Raw genomic sequence first — 22,635 nt, 5'->3', positions numbered from 1 at the left:
CTGTGAGTGAAGAAGGAATAAAAGTGAATTAATGTCCAAAATTTAGGAGCAAAATGAGTCATGCTGATTGGACACCATGCTGGCTTATCTCAGCAGCAAGCAAATGTGCTTGCTGAGTAGAGCCACGGCATTCCAGAGAAAGGGAACTTGGCTGCTCATGTATGCAGGGCCTGAGCTGTGTGCACAGCCCTTACCAGGATTGTTTCTACAGGGCCAACTGGCTGGCTTTCGGTAGTGCCAGTGCTAGTAACCACAGGAAACTAGAGCCTGTCAAACTGTGCTACCGCAAGCTTCCCTTTGCGCCTTTCCTGGGGAGCGGGTAGTAATGTCTTTTGAAGGTGTGGGGGGTTTCCCAAGGCTAGTAAGAAGGAAGACTTTTTGTAGCTTTTTATCTGTCCTCAGGACTCCTCGACCAGCCATGACCTATCATTTCATGTGCAGCCAGCGTCAGGACTTTGCACTAAGGATGACATGGCAGAACTTGTTTTAGTAAAGCCATTATGTTAGTTTCCTTTTGGTGCTGCAACAAAGAACCACAGAAACTCTGGCTAAAAACAAGAAAGGCTCACTGTCCTGTACCCGAGGTGAGAAGCTGAGCTGCACTCCTTCTGCAGCTCTGGAGAACCTGTTCCCTCCCTTTCCACTTTCCAGAAGCTTCTGCACCTGTAACTCACAGCCCTTCCTCCATCTCCATGGCTAGTGGACACCATCCCCAAATCTCTGCTGACGGCCCCCGTGACCATACTGGACCCAATTAGCTACTCCAGAAGAAGTTGCTCTCGTGTCCTTTAACTTTGCCACGGAGGCAGTGGCACAGGCACCACGGGGTGCGGATGTTATTCAGCTTTCCATGTACCTCTGCCTTCAACATTGTTTATGACACAATTGGCTATTTCCCCCATATGTGCTGCTCTAAAATGCTCAAGGTAACCTGGACATCAGAGGATAAAATTCTGTTGCACCCTCTCCACTCCGTCACTTCCACCTCCCGTAGATGCCCGCCAACAAAACTGAAGCGTACTTTGTATGCATGAGTGTAGAGGTGTGCCTTCACATCTGGAGGCACTGTGGCAGTCTCGGCCAGGCTAAAGATGAAGAATGGTGTTTTCATCCTGAGGGTGGGAGGAAGAACCCTATATGAGAATCATAGCACAACATGTAAAGTTCAAAATCCCTTTTTTGGTGCATTTTTCATTCTCTCACGCTCATGGAAATTTACTCTGACCCAACAGCAGTCCATCAGTCCTCCCAAGACAAAACAGTACTCCCCCTCACCACCAAAGCCCTCAAAGGCACAGTGGCAGTTACACTCAACACTACAGCTTTTGGGAAGAAGGTTCATGTCATCACTGTATGGCTCCCTACAGATGCACATCACTGTTAGGGAAGGGCAGTTGGAGACAGGGAGAGTGGCTGGTTTGTCAGTGCATTCCTGAAGGTGCCCACTGCAGCAGCTCATGTCATGTGTCGCCAGTTCTTACAAGTGGCTGGACTCTTTGAGTGCACAAACATCCAAATTGTATTCAGCACACCAATTAAATCAATACCTGCCCAAATAATGACCTGCTTCCTTCTTTTATGCGATGCCTCCCAGCTTTCCCACGTTCAATCGCAGGGAACAATTGCGCAGTGTCTGATCAGATATTCACTGCCATGCGCTTGTCCCGTAACAAGACTGGCAACTTTATGCCACTTTCTAACTTTTTTTAAAAACCCTCTGGTACAAAGTACAGGACAGCCATTTTGTAATCATTATATTGAAGTTATATTTCTTCCTTAAAAACCATTTTTTATTACATTTATTTATTTATTTTGTGTGTACGTGGTGGTGGGGAACAGGGCTACACATGCTACAGTGTAAATGCAGAGGTCAAGGGACAACTTTCAGAAATCAGTTTTCTCTTTCTCACGCAGGTAATAAGGATGGAACTCAGCTGACATACTTGGGGCAAGTGCCCCTTTATCTGCGGAGCTAGTTTGCTGGCCCAAGGAGCTACATTTCTTGGTAATTATTAGTAACTCTTTAAACACATGTAAATGCTTTATACAATAACGCAATTCTCAGAACATAATCTCTGACATAGATTGGGTATCAATGTATGTTTGCAAAGGGAAGAACACCATATACCTGAGACACCCTATTCTGTATCACTTAAAACTTCTGTACTAATGCTTTAGCCAAAGTTTGCTAGTGTCAGTTTATTTTATTTTAGTATTTTACTTTAATATTTTACATTTATTTATTTTGTGTCTGTGTGAACCTGCAAGCCATATCTTGAACGTGGTGAGCAAAGGACAGTTTATAGAAATTGGTTCTGTCTCCAACCTGTGGGTTCTAAGGATCAAACTCAAGTCACTGGGCTTGACAGCAAGTGCCTTTATCCTCTGAGCCATCTTGCAGGCCCCTGTTGGTTGATTAAAACATAATGACAGGGACCAAGAAAAGCAGCAGTGCCACTAAGAAGTGATCCATATGGAACAGTATGACTGACCCCTCTCTCTGAGCAGTCACAGTAGCAGATGACATCTTTTCATGCAGTCTCCACAATGAACTGTGTTTCCTGAGGGCAGGAGCTGTGTCCCGTCCATGGTAGCTTCTGGCTGCCACACTTCCTGGCCTCTGGTAAGTGGCAGAGAGCTTTAATAACAAACTGGCCTGGTGCAAATGGAGACTGCAGTGCTTGATGACAGAACAGGACTTACGGGTGCTCCCTCACCATCACCAAGTGCCCCTGGAAATCTGTCTGCCTCGTTCTTTCATAAAATGGAGGTAACAGAGCTTCACAGGGAACTATGAAGATGACTGATATTGTTATATATTGTGCATACATAATAATACAAAGTCTTGAACAAAATAGCTGTTCTTAAGTTATTTTTATTTCTACTCATCCATCTTTCCAGAATGAAAAGTACCATGGGCTATTTCTTTGCCATATTAAGAACAGAATGCAAATAATAAAATGTAGATTAGTCACCTTGCTTGCCACATCTCCTCATTGGCCACGGATTCCCAAGAAGATGGATCAAATCTGTAGTTATAAGAAGAACAGAATCCTTCTGTCAGCTACATCACATAATGAACACATAAAGGTACTAAACAGGCCAGCCTTGCATGTACTGATTGTGACCATACCAACAAGTTCACACAGTGGGTGTGCTCCTAATCGCGATCAGAGGTCCAAGGGGAAGGGCTGCAGGCAGTAGACAGCTGTTCCTCAGAGCGTAAGGTGACAAAATAAGGCACAGGCTACACTAGGACACAGCCAAGGGCTGGTATGAAGAGCAGCTTCGTTAAACCCCTGCTGGGTTATGGGCTGCTTCAAGACTTTTGCCCAAACAACTGCTACCCAGTGATTTATAGTTAATAATTTATAATACAAATTAAGAAATTTGTAATTAAATTTGTTATCACATATCTGTTTAGATAGAATGGAGCTAAGGAACAATATATACTTGTAGTCTTCATCAACTATCTGAAGAAAATGTAATTAAATTTTTTTTTTTTTTTATAGAAAGGGTCTGCCTACATAGCTCAGATGGGTATGAGTGCTGGGATGTTAGGCATGCGCCATCACACCCAGCAGATTATGTCCAACTTTTCTTATGAATCAAAGCAGAAGAGTGTTCAGCTGCTGCTATTATACACCAATGTGGTGTTGCTCACATTGTCTCAAAAACCATCCACAGCACCTGTTAACATGGCCTAAATGACACACGGTCTAATATTAAATAATTCACTAACTTGACAATATTTAAATTTAATTCTGGGGGGGTATGCACATCTGAGTGCCGGTGGCTGTAAAGTCAGAAGAGAATGCTGGATCCCCTGGAGCCGGAGTTACAGCTGTTATGAAGCCACCATACATGGGTGCTGGCAACCACAGCTGTGTCCTCTGCAAGAGCAGTACAGGCTCTTAGCCATGGACTTATTTTCTTCATAGGTCCGGGTAAACTTTATGTAGAAATGCTTAAGAGATCAACAATGCCCTAGGCAATATACCAAGGTTGATGACAAACCATGGAAAAGGTTCTCAGACTCAGCCTTCCTTACAAAAACTTTGTGGTTGTTTTTATTTTTGTGCTGGAGAAAAATAAACTCCAACCACATGCCAGGAAAGCGCTGTACCACTGAGACATGCTGAACTCATATCTGCATTCTTGTAGAAGGACGTGGCAAGTTCACATGTAGAACTGTCATGGGCAGCCGAGTGTCTCCTAAGGCCTCAACCTCAGCTTGTGAGTGAGCCCCTTCCATCATGTGGTAAGAAAGTGCAGGCTGTTGGACCATGCAGCATCACGGCCTGAAAGCAGAAGGTACCATGCACCAAACTCTTGGGGAGCCACTCACCTTCCCTCAGATTCCCTAGACACAAAGAAACCATCTCTTTCTGTCCATGCTTTATGCTCTTCTGTAAGCATAAAATGATATTAATAAAAATATTAAAAAGGCATCTCAAGAGCCAAGTGTGGTGGGAAAGGTACATAATCCTAGCACTTGGGAGGCTGATGCAGGAGGATCCTGAGTTTGAGGTCTGCATAGTGAAAATTTGTCTCAAAAAACCAAAACAAACAAACAAACAAACAAACAAACAAACAAACGTATCTTAAAATGTAGCCCTTTTTGTTTTTAGAGACACAAAACTGGCTGCCCATACCTTCTAAAAACATCTGCTGCTCATACCTTCCATATTCCTCAGTCCAGTTATAGATAGTTCTTGTGCGTTTAATCCACTCTTCTGGGTTGAATACAATCTTTGAAGAAACTAACTTGTCACAAGATCCCCATGGCCAAAGTGAATATTCCTTTTTCCAAGTTGGGTCACCTTCATGAATTCCTATGCAAACAAATGTTTCTTTTCTACCCAAAACAGAAAAGCATACAATTGTCAACGTTACATTCCTTTAGTTCAGGGATGGTCATTTTGGACTTATTTATACCATTTGTAAACATGTTGGATTGTTTAAATTTTCCCCCAAGTATAATGTTTATACTTGAAGTTTATACATGAAGTTTATTTACTGTAAAAAAAACAAAACAGGACAAAATGCTACAGGAAGGAACAAACATGAGAAATGTTTACCTGCCTCTCACGCTAAGAAGGCATGGGGCCTTTTCACCAGGAGCATTGGTATGGCACTATGTCACACGTGAACAAATGCTTTCTTTGACATCCTTTCTAATTTTACAGGTAGAATTGTAAGTCTCCTGGCCTCATACATCCATTGTGCTCTATTATCTCTTGTCACTTCTATGCTTACTATTTGCATTTGTAACTCTCCTGGAGAAGCCTAGAAGCACCCCAGGATAGGCTTCCTGCATTAACTTTGAATGCCACTCAGCATGATGTTAACACATAATAAATACTGGCTGGAATTAAATTAATCAGATTTGAATAACTGTTAGGAACCTTAGAGCCTGCAAAAGTTAGAAACAGAAATGGCTTAAACAGTAGTTCTCTTCCAATTTATGGTTGTTAAGTAGAAAGGAAAAAAAAAAGGTGTGTATGAGCAGTGCAGCATATTAGGAGAATGATTTGAAAGTAAAAGACTGGGATAACTTTGAAAGAAGACAACTGCAGCCTAGATTTCAGCACTGACTGTCTGTATGATATGGGGAAAGTTATCTGACTGGATGTGTCTCTCATCTTCCTGGCATCCTGGGCTGTTGAGAACAACACGGGGCATCCGATGTGAGGCTCACCTCTAGTGTAACAGTTCACTCTGGGGAAGATGCAGTACAGTTCCCGCCACACTCAGCCAAGCTCTGGCAGGAACCCAGCAGAGCCATCTGAGGGTCCTGAGGAGAAAGACCCCAGATGCAAATGAGCAGGGCGCCACCCTTTCTCTCCTCCCAGTGCTGAAACCAGAGGGATGGAAAAAGAAAACTCCCAGTTTTCAAGCCCAAGGAATGAGAAAGGGGTCCCAGGGCTGGAAGATAGGGTGTGGCAGGCAGTGCCTTGGCAGGTATGGGGTTAGCGGCAGTGTGGAGATGACTGTGGTGGTGGCCAGTGAGGAACCCCAAACCCTGAGTTCCAGGAGCAGTGTGAGCTCTGCCTGGTATTGCCAGTCACAGGAAGGAAGGACATGGCAGAAGATGAAAGCTTTTTTGCCCAAGGTACCAAGAAAGTAGGCCCCAGGGAACTAGAAAATACTGGGTGACTAGAAAGGTGAGAGATCCGTCATGGATCCTATAAAGCTTTGTGTGTATCCTGGTTGGTCTGAGCCATGAGTTCACCATACCATGCACAGTTCTGGCTCCAAATCGGGTTTATGCAATTGGTCACAGGGCAAGCCACGACCTAGGTCTTGGACCACACACTGGATAATGATGTGAAATGAGAAAGACTGGTTAGACAGAGATGAGGACTCAAAAATGAGAAGCCAGCAATGTCCTTGGTTTTACTGGCAGTTCTGTCCTAGCCAGAGGACAAAAATATCAAACATGTTTAAGGGCACTGGTATGTGTTTCAGTTTGTTTTAATCTTTCTCATTTTGCATAGCAACTAATGAGCACAGCTACAGGAAGCTGCGAGCAATCAGATCCCTTAGGTACGCTCCAAACTCCCGTTCAGACATTAGGCTGCAGAAGCACCTCATGGGTAGGGCAACTGGCCTGAGCAGCTCATCCTACTCAATGCCTCAGTCTAACAGAATGTTATTGACCTCTAGAGCAAGACATGCAGTGGCAACGCTTGCCCAAGTCCTTACATAGGACCTCTGCTCACTTCCTTTCTCTTAAGCTCTTACATATAACAAAACTCTGTTTTGAAACTCAGCCTCTCCATTATCATCATGTGAAATTCATCCTGTGACTTTGTGAGACAAGGGACCCAGAAGCCACTGGCTTGGGGTGACCATGGTGGCTGTGGACTGCCTGGTACCCTGTTGCCTGAATCATTCCTCATACTCAGTGACTCCTGCTCACCACATCCCCCCACCCCTAGTCAGTAGCACACATGAGGGCTCAAGTCTGAGTCACCAAGACCACTTTACAGTGAACCATGCCTCCATCCCTCCTTTCACTTTGGGACAAGGTCAAAGTTAGCCGTGCTGGCTTTAAACTCACTCTGTAGCCTACACTGGTACTGAACCTGTGATCCTCCTGCCTCAGCCTCCTCCTGGGATTACAGGCTCCCAGGCCAAGTCAGTCAACAGTTTGGATGGTTTTCAGGCTAACCAAGCTTACTCTAAGGTACACCCTGGCTTCATTCTGGAAATAGCAGAGTCTCTGCAGTGAGGATGGGAGCACTGGCCGCCACAGTGAGCCTGTGGGAGCAGCAAGGCCACACAGAAACAGCACAAGAGCATCTGTGGTTCTGGACTGTCCTGTACCCTGACTGTGGGATGCACACACACAAGTGCAGACATGTCAAAGCTCACAGAAATGTGTGCCGCAAAAGTCTATTTTAACACAGGTGTTTAAAGACTACAGTTGCTCAATAAATTAGCTTCCTTTCTTAGAAGTATGGACTAAGGGAAACTTCAGATGAAGGGCCTAGTAAGTGCTATCAAGCTACTCGTGTCTTCAGGATCCATCATCTCACTCCTGAGATGTTAATATTCTAATTACTATTAGCATAGTATTATTAATAATGTTCTAATATGCCAGTGCTCTTTACCCTGACAACTTAAAATTCTACCTCTACCACAAAGACTATATACAAAAGGCATCTATTATAACTCATAATTAGTATAGTTAAAAATTAGAAAATATATCAAGTATTACAAGACTCTATACTATGCTTTTACTTTTATGAAAAATACACATTTTTTAATATTTGGTGTTTGGAGCTGTATTTTCCCAGTGTTTAAAAGATAATATATTCTGCAATGAACACTTACTCCTTCTTAAAGTTAAAAACATTAAAATCAGATAATAACAGGCAACACTGTTCCTGAGACCTTTGTTAGTCAAAAATATTAGGAAAATATTGTGGGCCAGAATGCTTATCATCATAACAGCAAAAATCTAGAAAAATAACTTTAAAAACAAAAAATTGTTAAATATCATCCATTCTACAGAAACCTTAAGGCTACAAAAAAGATGGTAAGAGCATTTTACCTATTACGTAGAAAATGCTTATGATGTATGAGGTAAAAGAAACTGGATTATATTCTCCACAAAATGCACCAAATGTGTGGTTACATGTACATGTGTAAATAAGTGACATAGGCTAAAAACAACTAGAATTAAAAGTTGATCAAAAGACAACACTGGTACCCTTGACAGTTTTTCTCTAGTGTCTCATTTCCCAGGGAGCTGTGATCTTTCCCTTTCTTTCTTTCTTTCTTTCTTTCTTTCTTTCTTTCTTTCTTTCTTTCTTTCTTTCTTTCTTTCTTTCTTTCTTTCTTTTCCTTCCTTCCTTCCTTCCTTCCTTCCTTCCTTCCTTCCTTCCTTCCTTCCTTCTTCTCTCTCTCTCTCTCTCTCTCTCTCTCTCTCTCTCTTCTTCTTCTCTTCCTCCTCCTCCTCTTCTTTTTAGTTTTTTTGAGATAGGATTTCTCTCTGTAGCCTTGATTGTCCTGGACTCATTTTGCAGACCAGGCTGACCTCAGACTCACAGATATCCTCCTGCCTCTTACTCCCCAAGTGCATCACTGTGGTTGGCTAAAGCTGTGATATTTCTATAATATTGCTCTTGAAACATGTTAGACTCTCATTTACTTTTCATTTTATGTGTATATTTTCTGAGTGTATGCTCCTGTGTGTAAGGGTGCCCAAGGGTACTGTATCCCTTGGACCCAGAGTTTAAAAAGGCCATTGTAAGCTGGGAACAGGGAACTGAACTCAGGTCTTCTGGAAGAGTAGCAAGAACTCCTAACTGCTGAGGCAGCTCTCCAGTCCCAACTTCATTTCTTAGTGAATGCTGAATTAATACCCACAGGCAAAAGTAATGGTTTCCTTGTCTACGTTCCTGGAAGGCTTGGCTTATGTAGTCATCTAATCTATTCAGTAGGCACACAGGGCATGTTTCACACATCCTGGCCGGTAACATTCACATCACTGCATACAGCCAACTAGACAGTGGCCCACTTGGATTTGAACCTGAGCCTACTTATCTTTTTATTGATAGGGCCTAACACAAGCCATAACAGAGCAGATATTTGGAAAGTTTTGAATCTGAATTAAATAAAATTTACAAAATGCCAGTTTGGGAATGCTAATGGCTCATTATGTTTTACTTCTGAATATAACAATTAAATGCTATTCTCACAATACATTTGTGCCCACTCCCTTTCTGTCACTCTGTGAGCCACTGGGAACTGGCTCAGCAGCATACTGAAATACTACATTATTGCATCCTACCAAGGGATAATGTGACAACAATGGAATTTATAAACATTTTTCTTAAGTCCTTTCATAAGAAAAAAACAAAACATGAAAGAAATGCTTCTTTTTTCGCCCTGGCCGGTCCTGAGCATCTTAGACAGACGCAATCAATGCTCAGACCTCAGCACCAAGGACTTACTCACTCCTGACCTTACCTACAAATCATTTTATGTTCTCAAGTACAGAATTCACAGTTCTCTTATTTTATCCTCAGCTAGCATAAACTGGAGGTGTTTTTCTTATTTATAAAAATGTTTTATCCTTTATAAAAATGCTTAAGCTATTTTTATATAGTGATTATTCCTGGAAAAAAAATGCTTTACACTTAAAAGGGGGCCACAGTGCCGATCAGGAGGAACCCGTAATTGCTTGCAATCCACCTGCAATGATTTCAAGTAGGCAGGCACATCTCCAATTTCTCAGAATTGTGCTAAGATCTTATTTGCTGTTCTTCCTAATCTGTCTTTATTTTTCTTTTACCCAGAACAATACCATTTATTTCTGCCTGGCCTCATTTATGCACAGATATTCAATTTAATTACAAAGATAATCTCACCAGTGACAGAAAAATAGGTAGAAAATTGGTCTTGTGGATGAGGCACAGCTGCTTCAGAAACAATTTTAGAAAAGCTTAAGATTTGAGAAAAGCTATTATAGGAAAAGAATGCTTACTGTTTATTCATTTCAAGAAAGTGATAAAGATTGAATGTGACCATTCCACTGGGTAACACTCCTTCCACAGGGTTCCATCGGTCCCCAGGAAAGTGCACTCCTGGCAAATGCCTTGCCATCTTGGGTAAGTACCACTCGTAAGTCATCATCTGTCGGAAAGATCACACAAGGAGCCACACCTCAGCGCAAGCAGCAAAGTCTCAGGTTCACCAACAGCCACATCACTGCATACAGCCAACTAGAAGGTTGGCTTTGGAAGGTTCCAAAATGAGGATATACTTGTTAAATAATTGGGAAAAAAAACACATTCAGGCAAATTGAGGAATATGGCACTGCTATTCCTTTAAGAATGACTTAATTCTTAGGTTTAATGTCTTACGAGATGACCAGTACCAATGACTATCATCGGTACTTGTCCTATTTCACCTTCATGCATTTGCAAACTCCCAGATTATGAGCCCCAGTCTTAGCCCTAGAGAAATGAACTTGATTTTCAGAACCAGCAAAGACACAGCCCTTGGAAGGCCCCCCATCTTCCTAGCTTCTGTACCTACCTCTGGTATAATTCTAGGCCTACTCCTCACTAGCCTGAGCTGCCAGGAGGAAGTGACTATCTTCTCATCTCTGTGCAAACCTCTTTTCTTGAGGCCCCACGTCTGCTAATCAGGCTGATGGCCAGCTCAGCCGGGTTAGTCATATATTCCCTCAGGAACACGAGTGTCTCTTTTCCCCAGAGACTACTCTAAAAGCTGGATTTGCTTTCTTTTGGGCATTTGTGATTAAAACAATAAATCCTATAATTAGGTATAGTTGATGGTTCAGCTATCTGCTTTGCTTTTTAACTTGTTTCTTTTCAGACAGCCTTGTGTACAGGAGGCTGGCCTTGACCTCTATGAGTAGCTAAGGGTGACTTTTAACTTTTGATCATCCAGGTTTTCCTCCTAAGTGTTGGGAGTATAGGTGTGCACCTTTGTATCCAGTGATGTGGTGCTGTTACGTTCCCAGTCCAGGAAAACTGTTTTAAGTAATCACTTTCTTAAAAAAAAAAAAAAAAGCCTTAATTTAATTTCTGTGTATGGGTATGTCTGTCCCACATACATGTATGGTACCCACAGAAGACAGAAGTATTGGGTTGGATGGTATTGGGTTGGATGGCTGTGAGCTGCCACGTGGTGCTGAGAATATAGCTGGGTCCTCTGGACGAGCAGACAGAAGGGGCCTTAACAGCTGAACCAGCATCCATTCAGCTGCAGACAGGGTAGTTTTTACAGGTCCCCTCCTAACATATTTCTTTCATAGGATCAATACTTCACATAAAAATTCTATAGCAGTGTTGTAATTAATAATTTCTAATTTAAGTAAAATATTTACTTGCCCAGTTTTTTTATTTAACTAATTTAATTTTCATAGTGTGCAACGGTATTGCTTGGTGAGCTGGCTAAACATAAAGACTTAGTCTATTACTTGACTCTAAAATGAAACATATTGATGAAACAGTTTAAATGAGGAAGAAGCAAGTTATGAATTAGCCCAACATACACAAGACTGTGATATATCCATTCTGAGAATGATTATGGCTGGTGGTAGACACCGATAATCCCAGTACTTGAGAGGCCAAGGCAGGAATATGGTCAATTCTAGGCTACCTTTGTCTATACTGGGAAGCTCTGTTAAAAGCAAAAACCCAATTTCCTCTCCCCATAGAAAACCCACAAAAAAGAATGATTATGAAAAGGATACCCAACCACATTACAGAAAAAATAATGCTTATCTATCTGTTTATCTACATGTGATCATACTATTTGCCCAGACTGGTTTCAAACTCTTGGACTCAAGCCACAGGCATATGCTACCATGAATGACGTGTTTTAAAGTTGCTATATACACTGCTAGGTAGAGTCTCATAACCAAACCTTGGGCAGAGTACAGGGAATCATATGAAAGAAGGGGAAGTTAGTATGACCTAGAAAGAGGAGCTCCACAAGGACCAAATATATCTGGGCACAGGGGTCTTTTCTGAGACTGTTTCTCCAACCAAGGACTATGCATGGATATAACGTAGAACCCCTGCTCCGATGTAGCCCATGGCAGCTCAGTATCCAAGTGGGTACCCTAGTAAGGGGAACAGGGACTGTCTCTGACATGAACTCAATGGCTGGCTCCTTGACACCCCCCACCCCCTGAGGGAGAAGCAGCCTTGCTAGGCCACAGAGGAGGACATTGCAGCCAGTCCTGAAGAGACCTGATAAGCTAGGGTCAGATGGAAGGGGAGGAGGACCTCCCCCATCAGTGGACTTAGAGAGGGGCAGGGAGAAGTTGAGGGAGGGAGGGTGGGATTAGGAGGGAATGAGGGAGGGGGCTACAGCTGGGATACAAAGTAAATAAATTGCAACTAATATAAAAAAATAAAAATTTAATTAACAAGAAGTTGCTATATGTAGACAATGTTTTTCATATACTTACTTCTTGATCCACTAGTGAAACATCTGGCCTCAACCCCTCACAGTAATGCAAGTAACGGAGAGAATTCCCTGGCAAATCTCCTCTGAGTAAGATGATTGCATCATGAGGCATGGAGTCCAAAAGATTTCGTGCAAACTGATCAATCACATTATTGCTTCTTTGGTCACAAATGCTAAATAAAAAGAATTTTCCAAATTAAAACAGCAGGACATTCTCACAGTTTTAATGGGCCTGGCTCCTTTCCATGCTTTCCTGTCACTCCAGGCATCTGTACTCAGTGCTTCAGAGTTCCCACTAGCTGCCCTCTGAGAAGGCACACACACTTAGTACAACAGTTTAACAGCTCAGCTTTTTGTTTGTCTGAGACAAGGTTTCTCTGTATAGCCCTGGTTGTCCTGGAGCTCATCCTGTAGACCAGACTGGCCTTGAACAGCGATCTGCTTGCCTCTGCTTCCTGAGTGAAGGCATATGCCACCATGCCTGCCAGGCATCATGTCTGCTTCTTTAGATGGTGCTAACTGAAACTAAAAGAGAAGGAAACACCTAACGTATGACTTCTACCAGTTTATGATCATGTCCACGAAAAGCTAAGTCTGTTCTCATGTGTAATTCTCCACCCCAAGAAATCCAATTTCAGTTAACAAAAGTAGTTTCTTACTACCTAGAATTAAGGTAATTTCATCTTAATTCCTTTTCCTCCCAAAGACTAGACAGAAATACAAGAGGAAATCTGCTGACTTCTGACAAGAATTCACATAGCACTGAGTGACTGCGGCATAAGCAGTGTGGAGGCCTCCCACCACCTCTCCCACCTCAAGGCTTCCTGAGGTGCTTTTCCCTGGGGTTTGGGGAGTCACTGGGGATGAGGCTGAGGAGGTGAAGGTGCATTCGCTGAGCTGTCTGCATGGCAGCTGTCATCTACCAACGCTAACTACCTCAGCAAAGCTCAAGAATGAAGTGGGCTTTCTGATGTCAAAGAAAAGGTGAATGAGTTCAGAGAAAAGAGAATCAGAGGGAAAAAGCACCACAATATAACAGAATAAAAACCAAGCAATGTCATTCCCTGTAATTCCTTGTCTTCCTATCCATCTGTCTGCTGGAAAGAGGAGGGTCTGAGTTCAACCACTATCTTGGTATCAGAAAGCAAAGGAGCAGCTCTTCTAGAACAGAGGCCACCCTGTCCTTGCAGGCCAGAGACCAGTGGCTCCTTCCCACCAGGCAAACCCTTTACTTTGTTTGTGAGAACTCATATTTTGCTACCAGGGAAGTTGCTATTTGGTCCATTTTCTGGGGCAAATAAAAGAACAAAGTGGACAAACCATCCAGCCTGTGCGTGCTGAGCCTGGGCACCCCTCAGAGACCTGAGCCAGGAGAAGATGGACATGAAAGACTGAGACAGGGCGGGACAAGGCTGGAATGCATGTGGCTTAGAGTCGTCTCCCTGGGGCCTCAGGTGGGGTATGTAGCGCATCTCACAGGTAAGGCAATGAAGGCTTCCTAATGAGGCCTCCAGCCTGGAAGTCTACAGAGCCCTGGTATTAAAGTGAGGCTGTAAGGGATCCTGCAGACGATGACCCCCTAGAGGCTGCCTCTCTGAGGGGTGGGAAAGGGGAAATTCAGAATAAGAAAAACCAGACTTTATCCCAAATACAGAAACAGAGAAAGAACTTTGGAAATCTACAAAGAAAGTAAAAAAAGCACTGGAAAAGGGCGGAAGCAAAGACATGTGGCACTGAAAAGCTAGCAGGAGAATCGTGGCTGCTCAGCACCCTGATGAGGGCTGGGCTCAGACGCTACTTGCAAAGGTAAGCCAGGCACAACCTGGCAGCCTACCCTTGGGAAAGCCCACAGGCCTCAGGGACCTCCAATCCAGGGGCCGGCCCCTGGTGAGACAGTAACTGCTTCAGCAAACAAATCAGCTGAGAAGAAAAACCCCATTTTGTCATCTTGTATGACTCAAAGGTCATGGCTGGGCACTGTCTGGACAGGAAATCCAACTCTTAAAAGTCTGACCTATCCTGTGAGCTAGAGGTAGAACACCCACAGGCCGGGGGTCTTAACTTGACCTGCCACAGCCTGTGGGTGGGGGAAGGCTGAGACGGGCAGCTGTAGAGAGGTGGACAGACACTGAAAATGCAAGTGGCAGGAGGCTGGGGCTCAGGTTGGGGAGTGGCAAGGAAGAGGGTGAGATGGAAGGGAGAGGGAGGGAATGTGCTTACGTCAGGGACAGAACCCACTAGCAGAATTACCCTGGAATCTGGTAGCTCTAAGTCTGTGTCAAAATCTGAACCCATCTCTTTTTGTTAATTGCAGTAGAGCCTTCCAACTCTGAGATTCCAGGGGTGTACATGACACAGCTGCACCCTCCACCAGGGAGACATACTCGGAAGGCTGGGAAAACAGGAAGGCAGGCCCTGTGCTTGGGCTCATGTCAGTGCTGTGGCTGTTTTCCATGTTGCCAAGGTATGTGGGAGACATTCCTGCCTCCAGGGAGCATCCTCCGGGGAGTGTCAGGGTAAGAGAATCTTCCCAGCACAGACTGTAAAGCCAAGTGTGGCCAGCAGAGGGCCCTGACACACAAAGAAGGAAAATGGCTGCTGGAAGACAGCTCTGGGGGACACTGGACACTTGTTCAACACAGACTGTTCAGCAACATATCTAAGGAAATTCGGGACCCTGCCCCCATGCACAAGCACAAGTCTCCAGTTCTCAAGGACCCCCCAAAAGAGACTGATACAACACCATATCTCCAACCCCACATGACTACTTTCTCTTTTTCCTATACATGTAGCAGTATTTTTACTGTCTTTTAAGAATCCTCAGATATTTTTAATGGGCTGGCGAGATGGCTGAGAGGGTAAAGACTTGCTGCCAAGCCTGATGACCTGAGTCTGACGCCTGGTACCCTGAGAGATGATGGAAGGAGGGAACCAGCTCCTTCAAGTTGTCCTCTAATCTCCACACTCATGCTGTGGCAGTGCATACCACCCCCCAAGGAGAGATAAATAAAATACAATGTACTTTAAATATTTGAAGAGAGGACTTGAAATGTTTTTACTTGTTATCCCCTTTACACCGTCATAGACTTTTGTTCCCATGCTTTTCCACTGGCAGCAACACATTTTCTTTTTCTTAGCTTATTTTTATCCCCACTCCCTCTGTTGATATCACTAGCTTTTAAAGCATTCTCTTCTGTTTTTATCCCTTCTCACATGTGTCTAATTTCTGACTTGAGCTTCTTCACTACTAAGGAAACCTTGTTGCTGTCTCTTCTCCATTTCCCTTCTTCTTTGTCCTTTCCTTTATTTAATCTGGAAACCTGGTTGCTGTTTCTTCTCCACTTCCCTTCCTCTTTGTCCTTTCATTTATTTAATCTGGTACCCACCCCTTTTGTCTTCTTGGTTTCTTTCCTTTACCATTTCACACTTATTCTAAATGATTGTTACTTAATTGTCCAGTCACCATAGTTTTGTCATTTTTTAGCACTATGGTCATTGTCAATGTTGTAATGGACTTAGTGGTTTTAGATGTACTCATTTATTCTATATGGTTTGATAGTACTGCTGCTTCAGCAGCTGTTGCTCCTCACTGGGAGAGTGGACTTCTCACCAGGATCCTACCCCAAATCCAGAAAAGATAGCCACACCAATAAGTTCATTGTAGAAATTAAAGAAACATGAAACATCAAAACAACATAATCCCCACAAAAAAATCATAATTCCTCCACCACTAAACTCAAAGATACTGAGATAAGTGAAATGCCAGGTAAAGATTTAAAAAGTTTTCTGGTGACAATGATTATCCAAGAAGATATCAACAAGCAGAAGAATTTAATCTACAACCTAGAAAACAAAGTCAGCAATTCAGAGGAAAGAGTAAACAAAAAAGATGAAAACATGGGCTACATGAAAGAAACATTCAGCAAGAAAACTGAGATTTGGGAGTGGTTGGGAAGGGTAAGGAGATTAAAAAGATTGAAAGAGAAAACAACCTCAACGAATCAAATAAAAGCATGATGGAAAACCTCGCTAGTAGATTTTCCCACTCAAAAGAAGGATCATTAGAAATGGAGGTCAAGGTTGATGAAATGTGGCATTTAAATATCATTAAGGACAAAATATAAACAAACTTGAGCACAATATCCATGAACTCTGGAATACAATTAAGAGGCCAAATCCAAGAAGCCGAAGATAGAAGGAGATGAAGTAATAAACACTAAAGGCCCAGAAAACCTATTTGATGAATAGTTTTATATTTGAATTTGTAGCAGGACAGTCCCCAAACTAGAGAAAGAAACGAACATTCAAGCACAAGAAGCACCTAGAATCCGTATATACATGACCACAGAAGCACCTCTGAGAAACATGAAAGGCAGGACGTCAAAGTTCAAAGCAAAGAAACAACAACACAAGCTGCAAAGGGAACATATCAGCTCACCCATAAAGGTAGGTAAAACCATCAGAATAACACCAGCTCTGCATCAACAGCCCTCAAAGCCAGAAAAGCATGGAACAATAGCTTTCAAGCTTCTAAATAACTGCCAAACAAGACTGATCTAAAATATGAAGAAATCACAGCACTGGGGAGGCAGAGGCAGGCAGATCTCTGAATTTATGGCCAGCCAGGGCTATAGAGAGGAACTCTGTCTGAAAAAATACACCAACCAACCAACCAAATAATTAAATCGATGAAAAAATAAAATTTCAAGGAAAGCACAAACTAACAGAGTTCATGACTGCCACACAGCCAAAGAAGATGCTTGGAAACTACACACAGTGACAGGAGAAAGACACACTGGTCAACAGACCAGAGAGCCAATGAAGGAAGGAAGTGGAAGCAAGAAAAGAAAAGAAAATGCTAGCATAACTCTCCTGATGTTTAATAAAACTGACTTCAGACCCAAATTAGTCAGACAAGGAAGGCTGCTGATTATTAATAAAGAGAGCAATTCCTCAAGATGAAACAACTGTAAACATATATGAATCACATGTTAGAGAAGGGTCTCAATTTCAAAAACAAGCATGAATGGGCATAAAAGTCCTGAGACAATGACATAAGATGAGTTCAACATTCCACTGCCACTGCTAAAAACATCCAAACTAAAAAACAGCAGGAAATGCCACAGGTAAACTACACCAGAGATCAAATGGACTTAACAGATAATAAATGCAACAAAATCAGAACACATTCATTTCAAGCAACTCATAAAAACTTCTCTAGAACAACTCATATTCTAGATCATAAAATTACGTATAAATATAAAATACAACCAAATACCAAATACAAAATAACAAAACCCCTCTGATATATATCAGATCACAGCATAATAAAACTGAAAATCAATACCAAGAAAATTTACAGAAGCCACAAAGATGTGGAGATTGATCATTATCACACTCTTGAATGAACAGTGGATCATTCAAGAAATTAGGATGTAATGAAAAAGTTCCTGGAATTAAATAAAAATGAGCACACAGATATCAGAACTTTTATAGAAAGACTGACTAACTTATAGCCAAACCTACCCAAAAAGAGGGGGGGAGGGTAGAGAGACCGATCAACTGAAATTAATATAATTTGAACTGAAAAGAGGAAGATTACTACAGATCCCAACTAAATCCAAAGAATCATAGAGAGTACTTTGAAAACTTATTTTAAAAAATTAGAAAAATCTAGAAGAAATAGAAAAATTCCTAGATACACATAGTCTACCAAAATTAAATCAAGAGAACATAAGCTTAAATAGGGCCATAAAAACTGCTGAGATTGAAACAGTAATAAAAATCCTACTATCAAACTGTAATCCCCAGCACTCAGGAAGGCAGAGGCAGGCAGAACCTCTGTAAGCTTGAGGCCAGCCTAGTCTACAAAGCAAGTCCAGTAGTCAAGGCTATACAGAGAGACCCTGTCTTGAAAAAAAAATAACAAAAAACAGAACAACAACAAAACAGTCCTGTCCACATGGATTGACTGGGGGCATATTCTACCAAACCTTTAACAACTAATGTTCCAGACTGGCTTAGCAGAAAAGAGCACATAGCGCTTTTTGAAAGCACCCACACTGGGCGGCTCACAAACCCCTGCAGCTCTGGCTCTAGAGTGATCCAGTGTCTCTAGTACCTGTGGTCACTGCACTCACATGCATAAATAGCTCCATATAGACATACTTTAAAACAATACATCTTTTAAATTCTTAGAAATTGAATTCAAGAACACATTAAGAAAATCACGAACCATGGCTGAGTTGTTTTAACCCTAGAGATGTAAGGCTTTTTCAACATAGACAAATCAGTAAGTATAATTTAGCCCATTAAGACTTAGGATGGAGAGATAGATGGCTCAGTGGTTAAGAGCACAGTCTGCTCTTAAAAAGGACCCGGGTTCAATTCCCAGCACCAACATGGCAGCTCACAACTGTCTGTAATGTCAATTCCAAGGGATCTGACACCTTCACACTAATGCACATAAAATAAAATTAAATTGAAAAAAAGACTTAGGGGCAAGAACTGTATGATCATCTTAATTGATGCCCAAAAGTCTTCATCAATGTTCAACATTTCACCATAAAAAAGCCATAAGTCATAAAGAATAGAAGGAACATACCTCAACATAATAAAGGCTATATATGACAAGCCTTTAGGCAATGTTATACTAAGTGGGGAAAAACTGAATTTCTTCTACAAACTACAAGACAAGGATGCCCACTCTTTCTAGTCTTATTCAATATAATTCTTGAAGTCTTAGCTAGAGCAAATAGACATAAAAAAGAAGTCAATTTATCCCTATATGCAATCAACATAATCCTGTATTTAAAAGACTCTAAAGACTATCAGAAAATTCTTAGACCTGATAAAACACTTTCAGCAAAGTATCAGGATACAAAATCAGAATATAAACACTCTCAGCTTTCTACACACCAACAATAAACTTTCTGAAAAAGAAACCAGTAAAAAAAAATCCCCATTCACAATCATTTTTTAAAAAATGTCTAGGAATATAATCAAGGAGGTAAGAGACTTCTACAAACACCGGAAAGACACCAAATAACTTCAAGGAGATGCTGAAAGACGGAAAGCCCTCCCGTGCTCATAATTAAACAGTTACATGAAAATGGCTACAATATCTGAAATGATCAACTGATTCAGCATAATCCCTGCCAAAACTCCAATGACTTTCTCTACAAAATTAGAAAAAAGTCCTAAAATCAATACAGAAGCACAAAGGACCCTGAATAACCAAAGCAACACTAAGCAGAAAGGACTGTGCTGGAGCTGGCACAATACTGGTGTCATTACTAAGCCACAATCAAGACAAAACATGGTATTGGAACAAGAACAGACAGTAGGACAGAAAGAATATCCAGAAATAAATCCACACTGTGATAGCCACCAAATTTTGATAAAGCTATCAAAAACAAACTTGAAAAAAAAGCTAGCCTGCTTAACATGATGCCAGGAAAACTAGATTTCTGAATCGTAAGAATGAAGCTAGATCTATATTCTTCCCCCACCCCCAACAGAAACAATTTAAAACATATCAAAATCCTTGATGTAGGACTTCAGATGTAGAAACTGCTAGCAGAATACACAAGTACGACATTTCACAATATAGGCACAGGCAAGGATTTTCTGAACCAGGTCCATTAGGACTGGAAATAATGCCAAGAGGTGACAAGTGGGATTACATGAAATTAGCAATCTTCCATACAGCAAAGGAAACAATCAGAGTAGAGAAGGAAAAACAAGGTTGACCAAACTTCACATCAGACTGGAGAGCAACATACAAGGTATAAAGAACACACAATAAATTGAACACACAGTTTTCAAATATTGAAAAAGTGTCTAGCAGCCTTAGCCATGAGGAAATGCAAAATTAAAACAGCTCAGACCAGTGGTTCTCGAGCTTCCCAATGTTTTGACACAGTTCCTCATGTTGTAGTGACCCCCAACCATAAAATTACTTTTGTTGCTACTTCATAACTGTCATTTTGCTATCGTTATGAATCTTAATGTAAATATTTTTGTTTTCTCACAGGTGCCCTGATGAAAGGATCATCTGGCGCTCCAACGGGGTAACCTACAGGTTGAGACCCACTGACTCAGACAGTCTCTCACCCTAGTCAGAACTGCTATCACGAAGAAAACAAACAGTAAGTGTCAAGGATCCAAGGATAGAGGAATCTTCATTCACGCTTAGAAAGCAAACTTGTGCAGCCACAAAGGACATGAGTATGGCAGGTCCTAAAAGCTGAAAACAGAGCTACTGTATTACCCAGCTGCACCCCTCCTGAGCATGCAACGAAAGGGAGGGTTCTGCGATCACAACAGACGCGCTCACATGTCTGTGTCTGTAGCTGCAGTATGCACTAATCATGAAATGGAACGAGCATCACCCACCGACAGGCAGGTGAAAATCAAATCATCGTACACATACACACTGGGATTTCATACAGCGATAGAAACCAAACCATGACATTTGCAGGAGAATAAACGCAACTGTTAATCACTATGATAAAATACTCAGAAAGATAAGTACTGTAGTTTTCTATCACAAGTGGATCTTAGGTTTAAAATAATGTGTGTACGTGCTTATGTATGTACATATGTATATGTATAAATGTATGTATGCATGTATGTGCACATGCATGTTATGCACATTTGTAGCATGTACACATCTATGCACGTACACATCTATGTACATACGTATGTGTATATACATGCAAGAATGTATTATGTATATGTGTGTATATATTTGTAAATCAAGAAATGAGAGGTCATGAGAGGGGAGCAGAACTTCTTTCATTTAATTTTAATTTACTCATTTTACATCTGTCGTAGCCTCTCCCTCCTTTCCTCCCAGTTGCACCGTTCCTCCCTGTTTCCCCATCTCCCCTCCCATACTCCTCAGAAAAGGGCAGCCCCCAGCCCAGCATATCCAGTTGCATCAGGACTGATGACATCCTCTTCTCCTGTGGAAAAAGAGTTCTTCGGAAAAGTGAAAAGTACAATGGACAGAAGTACCTAGATGGGGAGGCACAGGGAAAGCAGCAGAGAAAGGGGACGTGAGAGCAAAGTGCACTGCATGGCATGAAGATGCCGGACAAAGCCCACTGCTCGTATGCTACCCTAAAGAATTCATTTAAATTGATTAATTTATTTGAGACAGGGTCTCACTATGCAGCGTTGGTTGTCCTGGAACACTCTATGTAGACCAGGATGTCCTTGAACTAACAGATATGAGGGTCTTCTGCCTTCCAAGTGCTGGGATTAAAGGCATGTGCCACCATAACTAATAAGAATTAATTTAAAAAAGTTAACTTGCAAGAAGAAATTCAGTCTTTTAAAATTACAATATTCCAAAACTGCTACAAGAAATCAGTTAAAGAGCTCTTTCTTCTACTTTTGTGACTTGATACTGCTATAAATAAATGAACTGTCATTTAATACTTTAACAATTTTTCAGTTATTCTGAGGTTTTCATTGCAAGACTATTTAAAATGTCTTTTAAAATCTATAATACTTATAGGCTGTGACAGTTAATTTTTGAACTTAACTTTAAACTAATGAATACACTGCAAGGTTAATTGGAAAAGGGCCAGGTATTATTCAAAAGATACAAAGTTTGAAGTATAAAGGGAATTATTTTAAGACAGTCAAGAACCCCAAATCTCTTAATTCTCTATTTAAGAGTATTTGAATTGTGAAATTTTACATATACCCAGGTTCTTTCTTATATTTCTTGAGTTCTTTATTGGCAAATGCATGGCTTCCACTCTTGTTTGTGATAGCCTTAAGCTACTGCCAGAGCTTAACAGATGTGAAAGCTTCCCAAACCAGGCATGCCACTCAGCTGTTTTCATTGGCCAGTCTTAGACATCAGAAGGAAAAGCCCAACAGTCCTATAATCTACACGGCCCAATGTCTCTGCTGTAAGTGTCACTTTTCAGAAAGCTAACTGTATGTTGTTACCTGTAATTTGAGTATATCTGATAAGCAACAAAAAGAGTTGCTGAAAGCCACTCCAGGTTCCGGATCCCGCTGCAGCCCAGCACTCGCTTAGCCTCAGACACAAGCGTGGCTAAACCAAGGCCGGCGAGAACTGCCACCACCGCGTTGCTCTGCATCCAGAATCGTTCCACCTGGGAAGGAGACATGCAGACAGTATGTTCAGCA

The 22,635-nt window shown here is 41.7% G+C and overlaps 1 protein-coding gene across 2 annotated transcripts in view; it reads right to left on the bottom strand.

Annotated features, from left to right (window-relative positions):
* The window catches only part of Tmem260 (transmembrane protein 260), a 75,927-nt gene that overhangs the window by 6,875 nt on the left and 46,417 nt on the right, over nucleotides 1-22,635 (bottom strand). For both annotated transcript variants that reach the window (XM_021652345.2, XM_060382178.1), the window contains 6 exons: nucleotides 22,432-22,601; nucleotides 12,464-12,635; nucleotides 10,001-10,149; nucleotides 4,682-4,858; nucleotides 2,976-3,029; nucleotides 1,022-1,112 (listed from right to left, as the gene is read on the bottom strand). In XM_021652345.2, the coding sequence (XP_021508020.1) occupies nucleotides 1,022-1,112; nucleotides 2,976-3,029; nucleotides 4,682-4,858; nucleotides 10,001-10,149; nucleotides 12,464-12,635; nucleotides 22,432-22,601 (813 nt within the window). The remainder of the gene's footprint in view (nucleotides 1-1,021; nucleotides 1,113-2,975; nucleotides 3,030-4,681; nucleotides 4,859-10,000; nucleotides 10,150-12,463; nucleotides 12,636-22,431; nucleotides 22,602-22,635) is intronic.

The sequence above is a fragment of the Meriones unguiculatus genome, chromosome 4 (assembly GCF_030254825.1).
Source record: "Meriones unguiculatus strain TT.TT164.6M chromosome 4, Bangor_MerUng_6.1, whole genome shotgun sequence".
Lineage (NCBI taxonomy): Eukaryota > Metazoa > Chordata > Mammalia > Rodentia > Muridae > Meriones > Meriones unguiculatus.
The sequence above is the reverse complement of the archived record's forward strand: the minus strand, read 5'-3'. Positions and strand labels throughout refer to the sequence as shown.